The sequence below is a fragment of the Pseudorasbora parva genome, chromosome 2, assembly GCF_024679245.1.
Source record: "Pseudorasbora parva isolate DD20220531a chromosome 2, ASM2467924v1, whole genome shotgun sequence".
NCBI lineage: Eukaryota > Metazoa > Chordata > Actinopteri > Cypriniformes > Gobionidae > Pseudorasbora > Pseudorasbora parva.
Genome location: NC_090173.1, coordinates 4,004,310 through 4,028,589, shown reverse-complemented (window position 1 = coordinate 4,028,589; position 24,280 = coordinate 4,004,310). Strand labels below are relative to the sequence as shown.

General features: G+C 39.5%; 1 protein-coding gene across 1 annotated transcript in view; it reads left to right on the top strand.

The window, feature by feature from the left end:
- Positions 1 to 24,280, top strand: part of LOC137048117 (uncharacterized) — a 137,932-nt gene that overhangs the window by 59,967 nt on the left and 53,685 nt on the right. The window contains 4 exon segments of the mRNA XM_067426123.1: positions 11,231 to 11,496; positions 11,677 to 12,264; positions 13,006 to 13,235; positions 20,298 to 20,305. Of these exon segments, the coding sequence (XP_067282224.1) occupies positions 11,231 to 11,496; positions 11,677 to 12,264; positions 13,006 to 13,235; positions 20,298 to 20,305 (1,092 nt within the window).

Below are 24,280 nucleotides of genomic sequence, written 5' to 3'. Positions count from 1 at the left end.
AATTATGTCCGTTCGTAACCTGAATAATTCCAGAGCAAGTCAGAATCAATCAAAGTTTAACAATTTATTAACAGTCAGGTAAATGTATAATGCCAATTACATAATCAATTCGAAAGTATACTTCACATCAAATACTCTGAAGTAAAGAATGAGATGTATACCTGACTTATCAAGGTTACATAATGCTGCATGGGTTAAACGTCCAGCATTACGGGCTGACCTGACTACAGTATCGAGCCCTGAGCTCTTTGCAACATTTCCTTAAATACCCAGAACCAGATCCATACCCAGAACCATTTGAAACTCTTTCAAATGGAAACACCAGTTCACAATAGGAATTTGCATTGATCAGGTCCTATAGACTTGATTAGAAGAGAGGCCAAATGGCTGAAAGCCACACCCACCATACACCAAGGAAAGATATTTTTAAACTCTTAAAACATTTATGATGTTCTAGTTTACTTCTGTGGAGTTGAGATATGTGTACCAGTCGCACTGAGACATTTCAAATGATATCAAACACATATAATACTGTATCGTGAGGATTGACATTGTGACAAAGAGATTTCTGGTGCATTTCAGGTGATTTCAATATGAGGGGCAGCAGGAGTTTGGGGGAAGTTTCATGTGAAAGGAAAGGCATGTAAATTAGAGTCATTCATAGATGGTTCACTCAGTGTGATGTCGTCTCGGACAGAGACTCTTACTGTATGAATGAGTTCAGATGCTAATTTCCTTTGTTTTCTCAGAGCGATTAGACATTTCGGAATCGACTAGGTTTTTCCAGCCTTACAGATTCCACCTCTTGATCCCATTGGGTCAAACTCTGGTGGTCCTATGGGATCATAGTTAGATGTTGGTTTGTAATCCTTGCGATGTAGAAATTGTCTTTGTAATATAGCAGCTGCAGAGACCTTCGGAAAGCTCTTTGTTCACCTGCAGGACACCGTCTCACCAGGTGTGTGTAGCTTGAGTTCCAGCTGGTGGGTGAATGTGTTCAGGTGTTCTACCTTCGCAATGATAATCTGACCCTCCTTGTGTAATCCTCACACCTCCAATGGTGTGGTTCACTGGGCAGACTTCAATATGTGGAAGGCTTTTCCGTAGTGACACGCTGTTTGGTGTTTGACACCTGAAAGCATCTTAATGTCCACTTGACGACTGAACACTGATGAACTTGAAGCCGTAGAGAAATGCATAATAACATAATGCAAGAAAACAAAAATGAAAAAACAATGTAGGTTCATGTCAGCAGTGCGATTGGTACACCTTCTCTCAAGTGTTTTTTAAGGTCATAATTGGTTGGGTGGATTAAATATATTTAATCACCTTCTTCACTATCACTGGGATAAAGTGATAGCGGAATTTAAGTATTCTTGGTCTGTATTACCTAAGGAAATGTAGCAAAAATTCAGTGCAGTTTATATATTTAAATCGATGATATGCATATATAATAACATCAATAATATTCAATCACAATTATGAAGATATACATATATAAATAATAACCACTGTGTTTGTTCAGGAATCTTCCAATGCAATTAAGGCAGATCTAAATATGTTTAGTCATACAATAATGGGGATTGTGTATTCCTTGTCACAGTGTGTGTGTGTGTGTGTGTGTGTGTGTGTGCTTGTGTGTTTGCGTGCTTGTGTGTGTGTGTGATTCCTATGAGCTGAGAAACCATAAGATGGACTAGAGGAAGTGTAAAAGGTAAACGTTTATCATTAGTGGCTGGACTTTCCTTTTTCAGACCATTCAGAAGGAGTCCGATGGAGGGATCTTTAAGGAGGCTTTGCGTCTCGGGAACCAAACTTCTTAGATGGAATTGGATTCCTGATAGTAGTACTTTAATAGATGAAGGCTGCAATTTTTTAGACTCGAAACAATGGACAATGAAAGCACGTACTACCGGAATATTAACTGGAACAGTTGGAACTGCATTTGCAACACAGAATGAAGAATAGAAAGTCCAGGCAGAATCATACGTTTTTAATGTGGATTTTGCCAGTCCTAATCTCATGTACTGATTAGCTGATGATATCAGGAGACCTAGAGAGTCATTTAGTCGAGGACCGTTAGACTGAATGGAGGGCAGCGGAGGCTTGATGGGGACGCATCTGGGCATAACCGTCTGAATTCCTGAAATTTGAATCGAGATAATGAGTCAGCAATTTTATTATCTAAACCTGGTACATGCGCTGCTCGCAAAGTGAAATTACCCAGTACGCATGACCATGTAAGACGTCTCATGAGTTTATTAATGAAAGGAACAGACGAGTGTCCTTTATTAATAATGTTAACAGTAGCATTATTATCGCAGAACACTACTATTTGCTTCCTGCACCACTGATTTCCCCATAATATAGATGCAACTACAATAGGATATAATTCAAATAGTGCTGTGGAATGGAGATCAGAAGGCAAACTAGTAATTTCGGTCCGCCAGGAATCAGCAAACCACTGGTCCTGAAATATACCACCGAAACCTAATGATGGGGCCGCGTCAGTGAAAAAACGTAGGTCAGGGGACGTTTCATAATGATCATGGTAAAAAAAATGAAATACCGTTCCAAGACTTGCAAAGTTTGACCCAAAATGCCAAGTCTGACCTGCAGCCTTCATCTAGATATACTGAATCATGAAGATTACTAACTGATTTTGAAATTTCTAAAAGTCTAGAAATGAAAGTACGACCCTGAGGAATGATCCTCATAGCGAAATTAAGGTGCCCTAATAAAGAGAGAAGTTCTCGTTTGGTGACTGATGAAGCTAGCAGGAAAGCTTGTATAAATTCTCTGATACGGTTGAGTTTATCTAAAGGTAAAGAGGCTTTCATGTAGATAGTATCCAGTGTGATTCCTAAAAATTCTAATTTGCGCACAGGACCTAATGTTTTCTCTTCCGACAGAGGAACTCCTAGTTTAACAAATGTTTCTTTAAGTGTAAGAATGGAATGATTTGGATCAGAATTTGGATAATCAATAACTAAGAAATCGGCCAGTAGGTGGAGCACAAACGGCAGTTTATAATTGTTGGATAATATCCAACACAAGGCTTCAGATAGAGTGTTAAATATGTGCGGGCTACTTTTGCAACCGAAGGGAAGCCTAACGGCGAAATATGCCTTGTAGCGCCACCTAACGCCAAAAAGGTGCCACTGGGACGGGTGAAGGGGCATAATTTTAAATGCATCGGTTATATCCGCTTTGCTTAACCAAGCACCTCTGCCGGCAGCTTTAATTAATTTAATAGCATGATCGATGGATGCATAATAAAGAGAAAAGGGTTCGGATGGAATCAAGTTATTAATACTTTTAACGCCATGATTAGAATGAGGAGAAGAAAGATCTATTATTAACCGCTTTTTACCGGAGTATTTTCGCGTTGCTATACCAATAGGGTTTATACGAAACACGTTGAAAGGAGGTTCAGAAAAGGGGCCGATCATATAACCTTTATCTACTTCCTTTGCCAATAAAATATCTACTATATTGGGCTCTTTGATAGCAGATTGGAAATTACTACATGTGTACGAGAAGGCAGGAAGAAACGATAAACCGGCAAAAAATCCCTTCAGCAAACCAATTAACAGATAGCTCACAAAACAACGATTAGGGTGATTTTTTAAAGCTTTCTTGAGTTCACTTGTGTTGATAGGAGTAGATGGAACAGCTTTTATTGTTTCTTGAAACGACTGTTTCTTCGAGGACAAACTGTCTTTGGGTGACTGTCGCCACAATAGCTACAAACATGAATGAATTTACAGTTAGAGCGATTACAGACGGTTTCATTATAGCGAAAACACAGGGGTGTAAAAGCTGCCGGTTTCACCACCTGAGATTCCCCAACATCCGGCTTGGAAGTAATGCCAGCCGAGATGGATACTTTGGGACACAAGGAAGACGTGTGAGAAAATGAACCACATAGCGAACATGAGAGGGTACGGTGACCAGTGAAGTGTCTGCTGATTAATGCCAAGTCAACAACTGACCAGTCCAGTCTCTGATTGAAACGCTGTATATACATGGCTGCTTTGGCAGAGAAAGACTTGTGATATTCGTAAAACAGCGTGCCGCCATAAGACATAGCTAGATCTGAAATAATTGCAAGGTAGGTGTCAAGTTCTTGCCTTCTTTCAGGTTGGATTTCACAAATAACGTCTCTAAACACTCCAAATGCAATGTTGAATTCGGCCATTGTAAGGCTCTTAGAGAGTCTTGGGTCACTTTCTTTAAGTATCACAGATACGTCTCCACAGTCAACAATTCGTTTATCGGTAGATTCAGAACATAACAATATCTTTACTAAATTAATATCGTTACCTGCCAGAATTTGTGTCTTCAACTGAGGAGTGATTGCTGCGGCTGGTGGGAAGAATGGCACTCCAGGTGAAGCTGTTGGAACGGCAGAGCTGAGTGTTCTTCTTGGCAGGAAATCGAGGCTTTCGCGAGACGTAACATTACCGGCGAGCGTCGCCTGTGGGTGAATTCCTGAAGCTTTCTGAATCGGAGAAAAGTTGGTGTGTGGCTGATTCTCAAGCACTTGTAGCCTTACATCCATGTTTGATAAGACATTTTGAATTGAAGATAAGGCATTTAGGATGGTTTCGTTAGGCTGAGGCTCAGGACGAGATGCGGAGGACTTTGTTTGTTTGGAGATATGCACTGGAAGAGGCTCGATAGACGAATGTTTCCTTTTTTGTGACGCTTTCCGTCCGGAAGGTCGTGGAGTGGAAACTTCTGAAAGTGGAATAGACTCTTGTTCCTGTGCAGCCGCTAATCTAGAGCTTCGTCTTGGAGGTGGTTGGGCTTCTATGGATATTTCATCTATATCTTGGTTGGATTGAGCTTCTTCGGACAGATCCTCGGAGAAGATGGCATGTTCTTCCGTATCGGAGCAGGCCATTGTCGCGCAAATCAAGGTAAGGAATAGGACTTTAATTAGTCGCATGTGGCTGTGTAACTGACAATGATCTCTGGGGTGTTGTAAATGTCTGTGCGACAGACTGAGTAACATGAATTCGAATGAGCTTAAATACTATAGTTGATTAGAGTAGGTGTAGTTACAAATCAGCTGAACGTCAGCTGATAACGTTTAGCGATCAGTGGTCTGCCTGAACTACGCTTGAATTCCATTCGATCACTCAAGCTCCATTTATTGCCGGTTTGCAGTTTTCTTTGGAGCTGATCGATTTTTGTTGCCATTTCTTCGCGCTGTCTAGCCCACCCTCGTTGTTCGTATGCTGCCGCTTCGACTTTTGCTCTTAACATTTGTAATTCGTCCGATCGCAATCTTTCAATTTCTTTGATATTTGTTATCGTTCGTTCATTCTCGGCCATTGTTTGGAGGTCGTTACGGCGAAGCAAATAAACAATTGCAGCGGGAATTCTCTTGTATTTTGATTTTGATTTTAGTTGCGCGCCCTTAGCAGAATACCAGGATATAATTTCGTTATTGGTCCACTTCATGTTAAATCCTTTGTCGCTTAATTGAAAAAGGAGATCTTGTAGTTGTACGCCTAGTATTCCCATAATTTCCTCATCTACACTACAGCTGTGCTGTCCCTGGAAAGTCATGTTTCACGTCTAATTCTTACACAATATCGGATTTCTACAGTTCTGATCTATACTGGGTATACCGACCCGTTCTATAAATGTGTCTATATGTGTGAGTTGCAGATAAACTTTCCCTCAACAGTTCTAAAAGGCAATGAAATTTACTTACCACAGCAGTTGAATAAAGAGAAGCTCAAACCTCTTGTTGGTTTTTGAAATCCAATACTTCACTGAAAAGCTATAGCTAGCGAGCCATACTTCGTTGCTCGTAAGAGAGTTGCAACATCACGTCGCCGGGTCACCAAATTGTAAGGCCGCTAGTCCAGCCTTACACTTGCACAGTGACTACTAGCTGGCCTGTGTTACATATACTTTGGTTATTGTTCTTTACCTACTAAGTTTATATTGTTAATTATTTGGGAATCATTTTCTCCTGTTTAATCTAGTTTGAGGGGTTAGTTTTTTATTGTATTTGTGTGTTTTCTTGTGTAGCTTAGTTTCTCCCAAATAGTTTAAGGGTTTATGTTTTTTTGTTTTGGCCTTGAAGGATGAAAATAAAAACCTGTTTTTGACACTGTGTTGTTTTCAGTCTTTGTTAAAGCACATGGCTTTGTGATTGAAACTTGTTGTCAGATCACACCATTTGTATTCTGTTGCATGTTCCTCCAAACCTAAACTATATAGGGACGCAACAATAAAGTAAATTCCTCCAAATAATGGTGGGAAAACTGTTGAAAGCATAAAGACAAATTAATGTACATGTAGGAGCCAACAAATACCCTCAGACTGCAGATGAAATTAGCTTTAAATGAATAGTTCACCCAAAAATAAAAATGCTCTCATCATTTACTCAGCCTCAAGTTGTTCCAAACCTGAATGAGTTTCTTACTTCTGCTGAACACAAAAGAAGATATTTGGAAGAATGTTTGTAAGAAAGCAGATAGAGCCAGGGCTGGACTGGGGGTAACATTCGGCTCTGGCATACCCAGCACATCCGGCCCATGAGTTCCCCGTGAATGTTTTTGCTGGGGTTGGGGCCTTAAATTGGAGTATATAAATAAAACTAGGACAAGGACAAATAATGCTAGATATTATCGAATTTGCGGCAAATGCAGATAAACTTAATATTGCTTTTTTTGTCACACAGAAATGCCCTTGGCAGTAAAGCACTGATGATTTTGAGCTAGGATGCAGTAAAGTAAATTTACTTCTTTTAAATGCTGTCATCATTTACTCTCTCTCGCGTCCTTCCAAACCTGTATGACTTCTGGGAAACACAAAAGAAGATGTTTTGAAGAATGTTGGCAACCCAGCCATTTTGGTTAGGCTACCATTTGAATATTGTATGAACAAAAAAAAAAAAAACTCAAATCATTTTATTTTATGCTAAACAGAAATAAATTCATTTAGCTTTGGAATGACATTAGGGTGAGTAAATGATCACATTTTTGGGTTGACCAATCATATTTTTCAAGAGTTAACACATCATTTAAGTAAGACACTGATATCTACCTTTCATGAGGCTATTAAGTTTCATTAAACCTATTAAAAAAAGTTAATAAAACTTTTAAAGAGGAAAAAAAAAGCTTTGTCCTTAATTCATGGGATCCAAACTTTAAAGCTGTTTTATAGACTATAGTTTAACTGTAGGCCAGTTTCATTTAAATGGAAGATCATGGTAGTCACCGGGTAAAAAACATAGACTGTACAAACCTTGCTCCTCATTATATGGCTATATGGTTTCTAAAACTATATAGGCCTAAAACATATATAATAAACTATTATATTTGTAAGTAAAAAAACACCTGTAGAAAATACGAAAACAGCCTCTATGAAAGTGATTTATTTTCTGCAATATTAATTTAAGTAATATAGCAACATTTTTTAATCAGGGTATTCTCACAAAAATGCGTATAAATAGTATGAGTGTGCAATGTCGTGGAATGTATACGCCAAAACTCATTTTGTGCATATGATAGGCATTTTATTGCGTATTATACATACGAACCAGTTCCATGCACTCAAATACTAATCAATAAATAAATAGAAAAAAGCACCTAATATGGAGGGGAGGTCTCTCTCGCTTCGGCTTGTCAATTCAGAAGACAAACCAATGTTGTCAGTGGTACAAAAATAAAAAAATAACAAAAAATTAAAAAACACTTTTTAAACTCTCTTTTCTAAGTGCGTCGGCCCACCAGATTACCAGTCCAGTACCAGTCCAGATTACCAGTCCAGCCCAGGATAGAGCAACCATTGACTACCATAGAAGGTAAAAAATACTAGTGAATGGTTGTTCTATCTGCTTTGTTACAAACATTCTTCCAAATATCTTCTTTTGTGTTCAGCAGAACAAAGAAACTCATACAGGTTTGGAACAACTTGAGGGTGAGTAAATGATGACAGATTTTTCATTTCACTATTGGGTGATCTATGCCTTTAAGTGTGAATTTACAGGAGATGTGAAGACATCATCATAATAAATGAGGTGAAAACAGGAACTATTGAGATGAAATAAAGAGTCTTTTCAGCAGCTCTGTTAATATTGATGAGCCTCAGACTATCAACACTCATTCAACAAGACATTCAGGATCATCAGCATATCATCTCACTTTATTCTGACTGTTTGCTCTTACAAACATTATTACACTCAGGATATTTGACACAAGACTATTCAACTGCTCTACTGAAAGACAATACTGTTATTTCTCACAATATGACATGGATAAAACATCAACAATACAAACACCAATGACATAATCATCAACCACTACTGCTAAATAACTGTAAATCAAAATATGTTTTTGTTTATAAGAATGTACTACATTCTTGTAAATAATTACATCTTTATCATGTAACAGTTTCTAAGTGCAGGACACTGATCAGAGACAGTTATGTTTCCAGTGGCAAACTGTATTCATATTCATCTGTATTGACATTTATGTATATGGCCATTCTGTGTCAAATCTACCAGCGATCTTCCCTAGCTTGATTTTGGCCCATCAATATTAACAGAGCGGCTGAAAAGACTCTTTATTTCATCTCAATAGTTCCTGTTTTCACCTCATTTATTATGATGATGTCTTCACATCTCCTGTAAATTCACACTTAAAGCTCATTTCATTGGGCTCAGCAGACTGAGGGGATTTGATGACTACAAATATGTAGTATGTATACATAGTGCTTTACAAATAAAATGTATTATTATTATCATCATCATTATTATTTAGTTCTGTTGTAATGCATTCACCTGTGGCCCGTTTCAGAAAGGAGGTGAAGTGAAAACTCTTGAGTTTGTTAACTTGAAATGAGGGAAACTGCTGGGTTTTCTGTTTCAGAATAGAAGGAATGTTAAACGGGTAAATCAAGCCCTTTTCTGAAAGAGGTAAACCATGGTAACTTACTCTGTGAACATAATCTGGCCTGGAGTTTCTTTCGTTCTTTTCCCCCTTTTAAAACATCAGCAGTGTTTAAATACTTCACCTTTTACCTGAGCTATTTGGGAGCGGTGAGAAATTCACTTTATTTCTAACTGGACTCAAACATGTTATGGTTGGGCTTTAATTCTCTAACAAAGGGTAGTTGTAAATTTTCCTTATTTCTTTGGATGTAATGTTTGGTTGACATATATGCAACAGCAACAATAATGTGCTTGTTTGGGTAATCTTCTAGACAAAACTTAAATATACTTAACTCTGCTCTTGGAGGAATGGATCCCGTTTTTTTAAATATGTGACCAAAATAAGTGTTACAACGTTAACGTGATTGTTTCAAAGGTAGTTTGTGACATCAGAAACACCAGCGATTTCAAACCACATTTTTGAGACTGTCTTTAGATCACTGCAGTTTTTAAAGAGAAAATACTCAGCAATGCTCATGCTTTGTCTGAAAGCATATTAAACACACCACAGATAACAGAATGTAAACAGCTTTAAAAACTTGATTTTCACCACAGGGGGACTTTAAGATGTGCCAGTTTGTATATTATTAGTATATTATATTATTTATTTTGGCAGATCAGCTCCTCCCATTCTGCAATTCAAACTCAGCAATGCTCTGCCCCCTGCAATTACATCATCAATGAAGCTCCTCCCACATCATTTATTGATGAACTGGTGTGGGAGGAGCTTCACGGTTCATCAATAAATGCTACATAAAGGGCTGAAATCTGCAAAGACTGAGTGTATTAAAGAGGACAGTGAGAACACGAGTGATCCAGAACCTGCAGAATGAAACACACTGAAGATCCTGAAGAACAAAGAGGTTGGTGTTTATTCTTCATTCATTCATGATGCTGGAGAACATTCATGATAGGAAGACTCAACACTTTAGTATATTTAGATAAATTTAAATGGGATTTTTGTTGTTTTACCTAACCACCAAGCTGTATCAAGTAAATTAAGTTTCCAAAATGGTGGACAGGGTATGTAAGCATAACTCAAGCAAATACTGATGTTACAGATAAAGCTGTATTTCTCGTAAATGATATAAGTAATCCACAGTAGCTTATTCTTCTTACTGTAACTTTGGGTAAGAGGGTTTCTGCAGACACTGTAAACTTGAACAGGAATGAAGTGAGAATCACTTGAGCTTGTGTGTCAGTGTCCCGCATTCATAAGTGTATGAATGGAAGTCAATGCAACGGTTTGAAATTCAGACACTGAGGCCAGGGATACTTGACGTATCTTCAGCAGGATTCTTTGAGGATTGTTTGTGATGCTCCAGTCATCAATTCAGCTAAAGTCTCATTGTAGTTTATATACACTTTCCGTGGTCAGTGTTTGGAGATAGAGACAAAGCTTGTTAAAGGCACGATGCAAATGAAGCATTGAAGTGTAGTTACCTGCCCCAGACTCTAGAGTTTCACAAGTCCTAATCCAATCTGCATAACTATTGAAAGAATGGTATGGGCTACACAAGCTATTAAAAACAATAGGTGAGAGTCTCTGTAATCCGGCTCATTTGACTTACAATTTACCAAGTCTTGCACTTTATGACCCAATCAATTTATACTATGACTCTTCAGAACCCCCTTCTGGAAAATGGATCATCTTTTGCAACGTCCATACTCAAATCCGTCATGTAACACAATGGTGGACATTTTCAAAAACACATTCCCAAACCACAGTCTTTCTTCATATTGCCAGCTTTAAACAGCCATGTAAACAAGCTCAGGAATCAGGTGTGAAGGTGGAGCTTTCCACCACACATTGTTTGATTTACCTTTTCATCTCTTTCATTTGAAACTAAATACTTACTTTAGCATTACTATTAAGAATAAGGGGCATTAATTGTATTATGTGCATCAAAGAATCATTCAACCTTTTAAACAAGCCTGGTTTTAGCAGTTGTCTATTACATCACAGTTGTTTCATTTCACTTCATCTCTCTCTCTCTCTCTCTCTCTCTCTCTCTCTCTCTCTCTCTCTCTCTCTCTCGCTCTCTCTCAATTATTTTGCTTTACTGACAATAATTATTTTATCTTTGATTTCAGACCTGATGGAAGAGAGCGAGGAGAGTGAAGAACTGAGTGAAGTGGAGGAGGAACATCAAGTCAAACCTGGAGAAAAACCTTTGAGTCGCTCAAAGGCTAAAAATACATTTATAAAGAAAAAAAGAGCCACACAATCTTTCATCTGCACGTGTGGAAAGAGCTTCCTCTACAGAAAAGATCTTGAGATTCACATGAGAGGTCATACTGCAGAGAAGCCTTTCACATGTGATCAATGTGGGAAGAGTTTCACACAATCATCAGACCTTAAAGTTCACATGAGGATCCACACCGGAGAGAGACCATTCTCATGTGATCAGTGCGGGAAGAGTTTCATGCATTCATCACACCTAAAAAGTCACATGAGGATCCACACCGGAGAGAAGCCGTTCACATGTGAACAGTGCGGGAAGAGCTTCACAAAAAAATCAAATCTTAGACTTCACATGAGGATCCACAGCGGCGTTTATAAGAAGGAGAAGCCACATTCATGTTCTGTGTGTGGAAAGAGTTTTGCACAGCTGGGTAATTTAAAAGCACATCAGAAAATACACACTGGTGTGAGAGAGTACATGTGCTTTGAGTGTGAGAAGACTTTTATTACAGGAAGTGAGTTAAAACGGCACCAGAGGATTCACACTGGAGAAAAACCTTACAAGTGTTCACACTGTGACAAGAGATTCAGTCTGTCATCAGATCTGAAAAAACATGAGAGGATTCACACTGGAGAAAAACCTTACAAGTGTTCACACTGTGACAAGAGATTCAGTCGCTCAGGAACTCTGAAAACACATGAGAAGATTCACACTGGAGAAAAACCTTACAAGTGTTCACACTGTGACAAGAGATTCAGTCTGTCATCATATCTGAAAACACATGAGAAGATTCACACTGGAGAAAAACCTTACAAGTGTTCACACTGTGACAAGAGATTCATTCAGTCATCAACTCTGAAAACACATGAGAAGATTCACACTGGAGAAAAACCTTACAAGTGTTCACACTGTGACAAGAGATTTAGTTGGTCAGAAACTCTAAAAACACATGAGAGGATCCACACAGGAGAGAAGCCATTCTCATGTGATCAGTGCGAGAAGGGTTTCACAGATAAACGAAGTCTTGAGATTCATGTTAGTGTACATACTGGTGAGAAGCCGCACACGTGTGATCAATGCGGAAAGAGTTTTGCTTTCAAAAGCTATCTTAAGCAACACATGAGGATCCATACAGTAGAGAAATCTTATCACTGCTATCCATGCAGAGAGAGTTTTGCTCAGTTATCTTCTTTGTTCACTCATATGAAGAACACTCATGGCACAGCTACCAAAAAACAGCTGGAAGGAGAGGACAGAGAGAACGCCAGTGTTCCCTGCAGAATAAAACATCATGAGACTGAAGAACAAAGAGGTTGGTGTTTATTCTTCATTCCTCATTCAATCATCATGAGACTGAACAACCAAACTAGTGATTTATAACACAAATCAACTTCATGACATTAAAGGGTTAGTTCATCTGAAAATTAAAATGTGATGTTTATCTGCTGACCCCCAGGGCATCCAAGAGGTGTGTTTGTTTCTTCAGTAGAACACAAATTAAGATTTTTAACTCCAACCGTTGCTGTGTGCCAGTTGTATAATGCATGTCAATGGTCATATTTAAGAGCATGAGAGTAAAACTATAAGCATATAAACATCACATTTTAATTTTTGGGTGAACTATCCCTCTAAAATAGGTCATAATTGTGCACAGATTGTTGAGCAGATTACATGGCATTAAAACTCTTCATTGATCTTGACTTGAGCTTTTTACGTTTCTCATTTGAAATCTCACATGATTTAATGTTTATTTTCGCCCTGCTAGACGTGAACAAGAAAGGGAAAACAGAAGCAATAAAATCTGTCTCCTGCCCTCAGTGTAAAAAAAGACTTGCAGATAACTCAAGCCTGAAGATTCACATGAGGATCCACACCGGAGAGAAGCCCTTCACATGTGATCAATGCGGGAAGAGCTTCAACATTAAAGGAAACTTTCAGAGGCACATGAAGATGCACACTGGAGAGAGGCCATACACATGCGATCAGTGTGGGCATAGTTTCCCATGTAAACAAAACCTTAAAAATCACATGAGGATCCACAGCGGAGAGAGACCTTACACCTGTAATCAATGCGGGAAGAGTTTCTCTCGGTCCTCCACACTGAAATCACATCTTCTCACTCATTCTGAAAAAAAGATCGTTTAACTGTGATCACTGTGATAAAACATTTTGTTGGGCCTCATCCCTGAAGAAACACCTGAAGATTTACACAAAGAAGAAGATTAATTTATAATGTTATAGCAGAAAAGACACGGTGGTGCGTTTCAGTCCAGGAAGTCTAGACTACGGATGATGAACTGAAAGTGCCAGAAGATTCACTCTGGAAACAAACAACACTGAAGTCCTTCACTAGAGATAATGAACTGAAAGAGCACCAGAAGATTTACACTGGAAACAAACAACACTGAAGTCCTTCACTAGAGATGATGAACTGAAAGAGCACCAGAAGATTCACACTGGAAACAAACAACACTGAAGTCCTTCACTAGAGATGATGAACTGAAAGTGCCAGAAGATTCACTCTGGAAACAAACAACATGGAAGTCCTTCACTAGAGATGATGAACTGAAAGAGCACCAGAAGATTTACACTGGAAACAAACAACACTGAAGTCCTTCACTACAGATGATGAACTGAAAGTGCCAGAAGATTCACTCTGGAAACAAACAACACTGAAGTCCTTCACTAGAGATGATGAACTGAAAGAGCACCAGAAGATTCACACTGGAAACAAACAACACTGAAGTCCTTCACTAGAGATGATGAACTGAAAGAGCACCAGAAGATTCACACTGGAAACAAACAACACTGAAGTCCTTCACTAGAGATGATGAACTGAAAGTGCCAGAAGATTCACATTGGAAACAAACAACACTGAAGTCCTTCATTAGAGATGATGAACTGAAAGAGCACCAGAAGATTCACACTGGAAACAAACAACACTGAAGTCCTTCATTAGAGATGATGAACTGAAAGAGCACCAGAAGATTCACACTGGAAACAAACAACACTGCAACAAGAGATTCAATGTGTCAGAAAGGCATGAAAGGACTCTTGTCATGGATTCATGTCATTCATGTCAATTGTCATGTGTAGGTTGCAATAAAGTGAAAAGATTGATCAATTTACAGCAGTATCATATTTATTAAACATAAACCAAAGTTCATCTTCAGGAGTGTGTTCATTTTCTTGAATTTAATTCTTACTAATATAGAATTAGTATTTTTTTTATGAAGGAAAGTCATAATAAAAATAAAAATAAACTTCCTCTATATGAAAACGGGCACATCAAATAGACATCTCTGAGATGTATGTGCGATTTTAAAGGTAGTTTAAAATCAATCTATAGTTTATAGATTCTTATTGTGATGTTGTGCATGGTATTAATCTAAGTATCTTAGTGTTTTTGTATTATGAATGTTTCATACATGTCATATTGTGAGAAATAACAGTGTTATCTATCAGATCAGTATAATAGTATAATTATCGATCAGTTTAATAGTCTTTTCTCATATATAATGACTGAAATAATGTATTATATCTTTAGTCATCTCCACTGTCATCTTGACAGGTGGAGACTGAACAAGTGCCTCAATCTTGGTTGTCATATTTAAACTGTAAAAGACAAATAAGCAAACAAAAACAAACACAAATAACAAAGGTTGCCATACATTTCATATAGACCCTTAGTCATTTCAGCATTATATTATATGTACATTTTTATACACTTGCCAATCCAATCATCTAAACCACCGTTTCGCAAAATATACGGATTGGCTGTACACACAATAACGTAAGAATGTCGTAAAATCGTATGAAATTTCATACACAACCTATGTTCGTGACACCAGAGCGTACGAGATTCACTTCTGGCGTTGGTGTAAACTAAGCCAGCTCGTGTATACCGGAAGTGATGTCTTTGTATTTGAGGTAAAAAATTATATTTCTGTCAGGTCTTTTAAGTCAAGAACAAAATTAGAATAAAACTAATTTAGGAATTTTTAAATAAATTGCAATTCAAGTTGATAATTCTGAATGAATGTTTTGGTCGGTATGGCTCTGTTCAGGGAGTCCTCTCACCTTTCATGAGCACCGCGAAATAGCAGAGAGTCAGAGGACAGCAGCAGCAATAGGGAATGCTCGCACAGTTTAGGGCTGTGAGAGCTGACTATTCCCCCCAAACAAACCACACCTGGCAATCCTTTTGAGATAAAACAAGAGGATGGATTAGACAATTAAATACTTAAATTAGTATGGTTCTAATTGATGAGTCTCCTGAATTCATGAGCACCATGAATTTAGCAGAGAGTCAGGGTACAGCAACATCATTAGGGGATGCTCACATGATTTTGACTAAAGAGCTGAACCATTCCCCCAAAACAAACTGCAACTTCCTGTGAAAATTAAAGAAAATGAAATTTAAGCAGCTGTTAAGCACATCCATAGCAAGTGTCACTAAAGCAGAAGCACAAGTAGGTTAGCAGATGAGGCACAATGTTTATTTAGACAACCAATCAGGGGACTGAGCTCATGGCCTTCTGAGCATCGAGAATGGCCCGAATGTCAGGACGAAGGTATCGGTCATAAGCAGCAGAAGACCACCGCCCCATGGCTTTGAGGGTTAAAACCGGAGCGGATGCTGCCGCTGTAGTTGCTGCACCAATGCGTAGAGAATGGGCTGTATAGCAGTCTGGGGGTAGTCCGCAGAATTGGCAGAGGAGGCGTAGGTGAGAAGCAAACCAGGCTCTAGACAATGTTGTTAGGGGTTAACAGCTTATGACCCAAGACCAGTGGTGAAGAAAGTCAGGATTGCAATTAATTAAAAGAAAAAATTACTTAAGAATAGTTTGCAGTTTCAAAAGCAGAAGCCAGCTTCAAGTCTCACAAGGAGTTCGTAGGCCGCGCTCCCTCTCACACCGTCTCGTTGCCTCGCCCTATCGTACATACAATTGTCCCAACAGTTATACCGTTTTCAAGGTCTTATCCAAGTCATTACTGCGATGTGGATGGTTCTGATTGGCTCTGAGACAATGCACAGTCATGGTAAATTTCCACTTGAGTCAGTTAATCTGATGCACGTTTCCACTGACGTGTCACTTGTTGATGCTTTCACCCAGAATTAGGCCCGTAGTGACCTTCCAGATCTGGAGCAGGCGCCAGCTTGCCCAGAACAACAAGTCCACCCATCTCTTAGGGTGCCCATTGTACACCATTCTGATCTGTAGCATAGAATATTGCGCACATACACAGATACACAGTCTCTCCAAAGTTGGAGCTGATTAAGCTCCAGTTCTAACCAGTTGTTACCAAAACATACTGATAACATGTGCTTTCTTTTAGTGAGAGGAACACACAATAGTACAGGCAATATTCATCTTGAGTCTTTAGTGTTTCAGTAAAAGGAAATTTTTCTGTCAGAGACCAAACATACACTTTAGAAAACAAGAAACTAAAAGCAAAATCATAACTGGATAGAATCATTATAATAATATAGGTAATATAGGAAGATAGATATTAATTTAATTAGGATATAAATATATACAGGTATATTGAAGCGGCAGTGGATTTCAAAATCCCCCCTTCAATGGTTTCCCGGCCTGCGTGACGAACAGCGGCTCCTGCAGACCAGCACTAGGACGGTCCCCTAAGTAGGTCAGCATGAAAATTAGAGGACAAAAGACATACAAGGAATACATATGTGAAGAAAATTCACCACCCCTTAGAGAACCAAAAAAAGCTGTGAGAATGACTGTTTCTAATAACTGATCAGTGTAAGGTCCAAAACACCCATCCCGTAATTGAGATATGATTTTTTTAACCAAAGGTAAAGTAAAAGGAATACGTTTATCATTGCCTTGTGGTGACTGTTTTTTGAGGCCGTTCAGAAAAAGGCAAATGGATGGGTTTTCCAAAATACTGGAAGCAGATGGATCCAGGCAGCGCAGATGAAATTGGATGCCTGCGACCGTACTTTTGATGGAAGAAGGCTGCAGTTTCCGATCCTCAAAGCAGTGGACTATAAAAGCACTAATACACGATATATTGACAGGCATAGCAGCTACAGATAAAGAAGCACAAAAAGTGATGAAGACAGACCATGCTGAATCATATGATTTTAATGTAGAGCTAGCCAGACCCCCTCGCATGTACTGCGCGGCCGAGTGCACATAGGATTGGAGAGGATTTCTTAATCTAGAATGGTTAGGCTGAACGGAGGGCATTCCAGGCTCGTTTGGGCTGCAGCTGGACACAGGAGATGAAATTTCTGAAAATTAAAACGAGACAAAGAATGGGCCATTTGATTATTTAAACCGGTGATATGCTTTGCGCGAAAATGATAATTCCCCAAAATTGATAGCCATGTAAGACGTCTCATGAATCTATTGATGAATGGAACAGATGGACACCCCTTATTAATGACATGATCTGTAGCGTCGTTGTCGCAAAAAAACAGAATTTGCTTCCTAGCCCAATGTTTACTCCAGAGAATGAACGCAACTATAATAGGATACAACTCTAAAAGGGCTGTCGAATAGTTGCCGGCAGGTAAAGACCGCAATTCTTCTGTCCAGGCGCACGCAAACCATTCATTTTTGAAAACCCCTCCGAACCCTATGGAAGGCGCGGCATCCGTATAGAGATTAAGAGCTAAAGACGATTCCATGAAATCATTAAGAAAAAAGGAAATACCGTTCCACTTATCTAGGAGACCAAAATTTTAGCTCAGATCTACATCCTGCGTCCAAGAATACAACATAGGTGAGATTTTTTGCAGTTTTAGAAAGGTCCAGGAGCCTGGAAATGAATGACCTGCCTTGAGGAACTACTCTCATCGCAAAATTGAGGTGGCCCAAAAGAGAGAGCAAGTCCATTTTTGAAAAGGACCTTGAAAGTTGAGCGACATTAATAATTTGTCTAATGCACGATAATTTCTCAAGGGGCAGTGAAGCTTGCATGCGGTTAGAATTAAGAGTAATGCCCAAAAATTCAATAACTTTAACGGGACCTACGGTCTTTTTCTCCGAGAGAGGAATGCCCAAATCAAAAAAGGTGCGTTTAAGAGCCGATATAGAAAGATCTGATTTTGCGGAAGGAAAAATCACCGGGAGAAAATCATCCAAAAGATGGAGAATAAATGGTAACTTCTCATTGTTAAGAAGAATCCAGCACAAGGCCTCGGACAAAGTATCGAATATTTTAGGACTGCGACAACAGCCAAAAGCGAGTCTAACCAAAAAATAAATTTTCTCTCTCCACTGAACGCAGAATAAATGCCACTGTGAAGGATGCAAAGGCATTACTTTGAAAGCATCAGAAATATCTGCCTTTGCAAGCCAAGGTCCTCATCCTGCCTTTTAAATGAAGCTGATTGCGTCGTCGACAGTGCTGTAAGACTGTGAAAAAGGGGCTGAAGGAATAAGGCTATTGACGCTGTTAGCCAAACTATTGTGGGGAGCGGAGAGGTCGATGATTAAACGTTTTTTTTCCCCGAATATTTGCGAGTTGCAATCCCTATAGGATTTATCCTAAAAATCGGAAAAGGAGAACTATCAAATGGGCCTATCATAAAACCCTTTTTTACCTCTTTCTCCAACAAGGCATCCACGATTTCCGGCTCCTGCGACGCAGAAAATAAGTTATTGCAGCAAAATGATACAGCAGGCAAATACAGCAGACCAGCAAGAAAACCATGAACACAAAACAACGGTTCGGATGCTTCCTCAACGCCCTTCCCAGCTTGGGAACGTTGATGGGAGTTGATGGTTTTATTTCTTTTTCTCTGCTTTGAGGAAGCGTGTTCTCCTCGGGCATACAGACTTGGGGTGGGCATCCCCACAGTAGCTACAAACATGACGATATTTACATTTATACATCCTACAAATATTCTCATTAAAATTATAGCAAAGATGAGTAGCAAGGTTATTCACCTGGGAGCCAGATTTACGGCTTGGTTCAGGATTGAAAACGTGAGAGTTAGGCTTAGATTTAGAGCACAGGGTAGTAGAGTGTGAGAGAGCCACAAATGGAGCAGGACAGAATCTGGTGTCCTGTGAAATGTCTACTAATGAGCGTGAGGTCAACCATGGGACAGTCCAGTCTTTGGTTGAAGCGTTGAATGAACATAGCTGCCTTTGCAGAAAAAGACTTCTAGTAATAAAAGAAAAAGTAATATTCAAAAAACAAAAAACCCTATAAGAGAGAGCTAGGTCGGAAATAATGGCCAAATAGGTATCGAGTTCGGCTCTGCGCGTCGGATGAACTTCACAAATGACGTCTCTATACACGCCAAAAGCAACGCAAAACTCTGGAAAAGTTTTTGACAGTCTAGGGTCCCCATCTTTTAACTCGACAGATACGTCGCCACAATCTACTCACACAGCTCAGAGCCCAGCAAGAGTTTAACGACATTAATATCATTACCTGACAAAATTTGGCTCCTTAGCTGGTGAGAGATGGCAGCGGCTGGTGGAAAAAAGGGCGAGCCCATGGAAAGAGGTACAGCGGTCGCCAGGGTCCTTTTAGGAAGGAATTCCGTCATGACGTCATCATACTGAGGCCGGCGCGTGTGTAGACGCAAGTCGGAGGTGGTAGCTGAAGCAGAGGTGCACGCCGATGGAACCGAGACGGGAGTCGAAGAAGGTCTGAAGGTGGAGCCATCTTCCAGGGTCGTAATTCTGGCAGCCATATCAAGGAGGGAAGATTGAACGTCAGACAGTGTCATGAGCACCGGGTCACCTTCTGGCGATTCGTATGCCGGGCCTGGGCGAACAAGACTTTTTGCGCTTTAGAGTGTGCTTTTTCCCGGAGGACTGAGGAGGAGGCACCGTTTGCAAGTCTACTGCTGGAACGATCAAAGAGTTACAGAGGAGGATAAATAAATCCTCGTGAGAAGCGCCACTCGGAGGCTGAATGTCATTAGTAAACAAAGTTTCCAGTATTTTGACCACGGGCCAATCGCCTATGCAGGGACGGGATGAGGATTTACTCGCCAACCGGCGAGAACTTCGACGAACGGCGGCGTTGTCATCCGGGCAGGTTTCTTGCCCCTGGTCCGGTTGAATCGGTAATGCTCGAGTGTCTTCAGATGAGTCGTTTTGCCACGAGTCCTCCTCTAAGGTGTTGGAAGTCATGGTCAACAACAAGGTAAGTAGCACTAATCGTTTGGGGCTAAACAACAGCATGAGCGATTTGACGAGTGAAACAGAGAATAGTCAGGAAAGAGCAAGCAATAGCAGTTAGAGCGACTGAATCTGTTTGAAGATGCGCGCTGTTATATCATGGCCATTAGCAGCAAGGGGAGTTTGAACACCTGATGCACTGATGCAAATCAGCTGATGAGTCCAAATAGCGTTAGCAGCGTCTTGAATACCTAGCCTGCCAGAAATGAAAGCTCTAGCATAAGTTCTGCTGGGAAGACTCAATTACTACGTCACTTAATGCCTTCACTCTAATCCAATGATATTCTCATGCTCACGGTATAAAGGCTCTGTACTTACACATTGTATAGGCAAAATTTATATCAACTCCGTTGCATTTCTGAATAAGAGACAAACCTTAGCCAATCGTGTCTTTATAAAGATTTAATCCTTGCAAGAATGAATCCACAATCAACCAGGCAATGCCTGCGTCGAGTGTGAACTGAGGAGACAAAAGAAGGTCCAACCTTTTATACTCTTGTGTCAGTGTTTTACAGAAACAAAAGGAAAGATGAAGCAAATGCCTTTTCCCCCCACCCTTCTGTAACTAATTCGAATAAGAAAACAAGGGACACGATGGTTCCCCCCCTTGTCTTCCTCCATCAGTGTTTGTGTCAAGGCCTCAAGTGGTGATGGGGAGGGTTTATGACTGTGCATAGGAATGTGAGGTGTGGCTGGCATACATTTTATGATGTAAATGTAGTAGAGAATTTGTTTGTGTGAAGATCTAATCTATGTGGCTGTGGCTGTGATTTAATTAACGACACCTAAGGCCCGGTGTCTCCAAACTAGCTGTCCTGTGACTCCATACTGAGGTGTTTCTGTATGGCAGAGACAGATGTTGACTTCTGTGTGAATTCAAACATAAATTATAAAAATTTCTTCAACAATTCCCCCTTTTATCATTCTTTGATAACTCACAAGAAAAATTTAAAATGTGTATTAATGTTGTTCTCTTCAAGCCTCACAGTCCAGGCACTCCAAAAGGGTGCTACGACTTTACTTGCTCCGTCCTTTCAGTTGCCAAGATGAATCCCACAGTTGTACGCCCAGAAAGTCAGGAGGATTGGTCTTTGATGTGCTTGTAGTCTTTTCTGCTCTCTTAATGAAAAGGCACCACCTCTCTTCAGATGGCACAACTATGGTTGTATATCCTGTCCAATCACCTTCTACGCGCGTCTCGATTCATTTGGCTTACAATAGGTTCTAACTTGAGAAATGGTTGCCTCAGCGCCACGTTTTGCCAGTTTCTCTACTCCTCAGATCATAATGCCAAGTGATGTTTGTGTTTGATCTCCCCCCGCACAGACGTGTGCCTCCTGCTCTTCTCCTCTCAGCTCCTTCTCCCCGTCTGCAATGGCTCGCATGCACCCACGTCTCTCTCTCTCTCAGCAACCTTGACGGCCATTTGTGTCATCATCAGCATGACAAAAGCTCTAGCCACTTTTACGCCTTCCAGCTCTAAGGTCCCATATCACCATATCGGGTCCCTTAACCTGCACACAGATCTTAGACAAACAGCAAAGACATTTCTTTTGCAATAATTCACAATTATATTGATGTAAGCTATTGTTTACCCCCCTTCCATTCCTATGAATGGTGGTTTTCCGAAAAACTTTTTCAAATGGTCTCAGATTTGCTGTAGGCCTCTGTTGTTGTTTTTTGTTGTTGTTGTTGTTGTTTTTCAAAAATGTTCATCAAATACTCAAATACTGTACCCCAGACAGTTTAGTTTTCAAAAAATTTCATCAAATACTGTACCCCAGACAGTTTAGTTTTCAAAAAATTTCATCAAATACTGTACCCCAGATAGTTTTATATTTAATAATTCCCCCTTTGGCTGCCTGGTCATCCATGCAGCCATCTAGCATAATGATCGAATAATTTTCAGGGTAAACAAGGCTTGCCATCACCACACCATTTTGAACGGTGCAGCCACATCGTTTCTACAGCTGTCTCTGCTGTTGTGGCGAAGGTCTCCATACTCTGTAAAGCAGTGAAAGCATTTTTGTTAAATTCACATATCAAAAGACATTATGGTTCCTTTGACTGCTGCTCTGCCCCGGCCTTTGTAGCCTCATCTGCTCTCACGTTTCCTGTTGAAATCAAATCTTTGTTATTAGTGTGCGCTGCGCATTTACAGATATCAACCTGGCCAGGCAAGAAAAATTGCGTCTAGAGGAACAGACACAATTCGCAAAATGGCGAGACGGTTTCCAGTGTTTTCACAATGCCCCAAAATCATGCGCAACTCCGAACGCAAAACATAATTGTGTGTAAATTGTTACACCTGTACCTTTCATCAACATGCTTCAGTCAGGGCTTCAGTCTTAACCAGGCAATCTTTATCTTGATTCTTTCGTGTTTCAGTGAAAGTAAATATACGATTCATATTTCATATCTGCAAGCCGGGCTAAGTGAGTAAGCACTGTCACTGCACTCCTGTCAATTAAGGGGTGTGAAACCTTCAAAATCCAGCATACGACACCTCGTTGCTATCAACTGTTTAGTGACACGTCAAACATTCCTTGGACAGACCCCCAGTCCCTCCTCAGAGACCAAATACACACTCTTAGAAAACATGAAGGAAGAAACAATCATTGTTTCTCTTGATTAATCCAAATCATCACAGACTCCAATAGAGGTCCAATTCAAATTGAACAACAAAAAAATAAGTAATATATAGATAATAATTAATCTAAGCCCTTAAGTCTATATATATAAAAACATCCTTCAGTTTATATTTGTGCTTTGCCCACAGTTCAGATGACTCCTCTGCCCAGGCATGACTTATGTTTAAAGCTCAAATGTCTGAGGTCACTATCCTCAACCTCAACTTCATGTTTATATCTAGATCTGTACAGTTCTTCACTGTACATCATATTCTTATGAACATAAATCAAAATGTATTAATGTTGAAAACTTTATCAGAACGACATAATTATGTGGTTGTATCACATTCAATTAGCTCGTTCACTCATCTTTCTCTTGTGACATTAATGATTAATCATATTCAATACCCAATTCTTTATCAATTAGGATATAATAAGGTATAATATGATATAATAATTAGGATTTCCTTCAAAGTAAATTTTTTCATTCAATGTTTTGTCAATTAAAACTCCAAAATTATCATAATTTTACCAAGAACTTACAAATGGTTTTCATATTATTTAATCTTCTTTTCTTTTCAGCTGTTCCCTTCAGGGGTTGTCAAAACGAATCACCTTCCTCCATCTAGCTCAATTCCTTAGTGCAACTGTCTCCAAACCATACACCATCGCTGGTCTCACTACTGTCCCGTACACCTTTCCTTTCTCTTTTATCAATCAACAGACTTGACACCTTTCTCCACCCATTCCAACCTGCCTGCACAGACTTCTTCCCCTACTTCTCTTTTCCCTGTAAACCTCACTGTTCCACTTGGTTTCCTCTCATTCATTCGCATGTATGCTGTCTTGCTGCCTTCATTCCTCTTCTCTCCATATCAAAACCTCCACCTTTCTAGACTTTACCCCACCTGCTCCCTGCTGTCATACAAATTACTTTAATAAAGTATTCAAATTTGTACTATAATTCCAAAATTTATTTTAAACTTGTTTTAAAAAAAATCACTATTTTTACCTCATCTCAACCCCAGTCACACAGAGAGCATCACAGTCCTTTTTATTTTTATTATTCTCTTACATTAATTGGAATTCTGTTTATAAGTCAAATGTCATGCTTTCCTTCTTATGAACCATACAACTTAAACTTTTTTATTTTATTTTATTTTTACTATTTTTATTTTATTTTTAGAGGTTTTATTCCTTTGTTCACCCTCCAGCATTTCATAAATGCGATGGAGTCTCTGGATAATTTCAATAGTGACTTCAGCCAATCTGTCACTTTGTCTCTGTCTCTAAATCTATAGCATTTACTAATCCAGAGTGTAATTC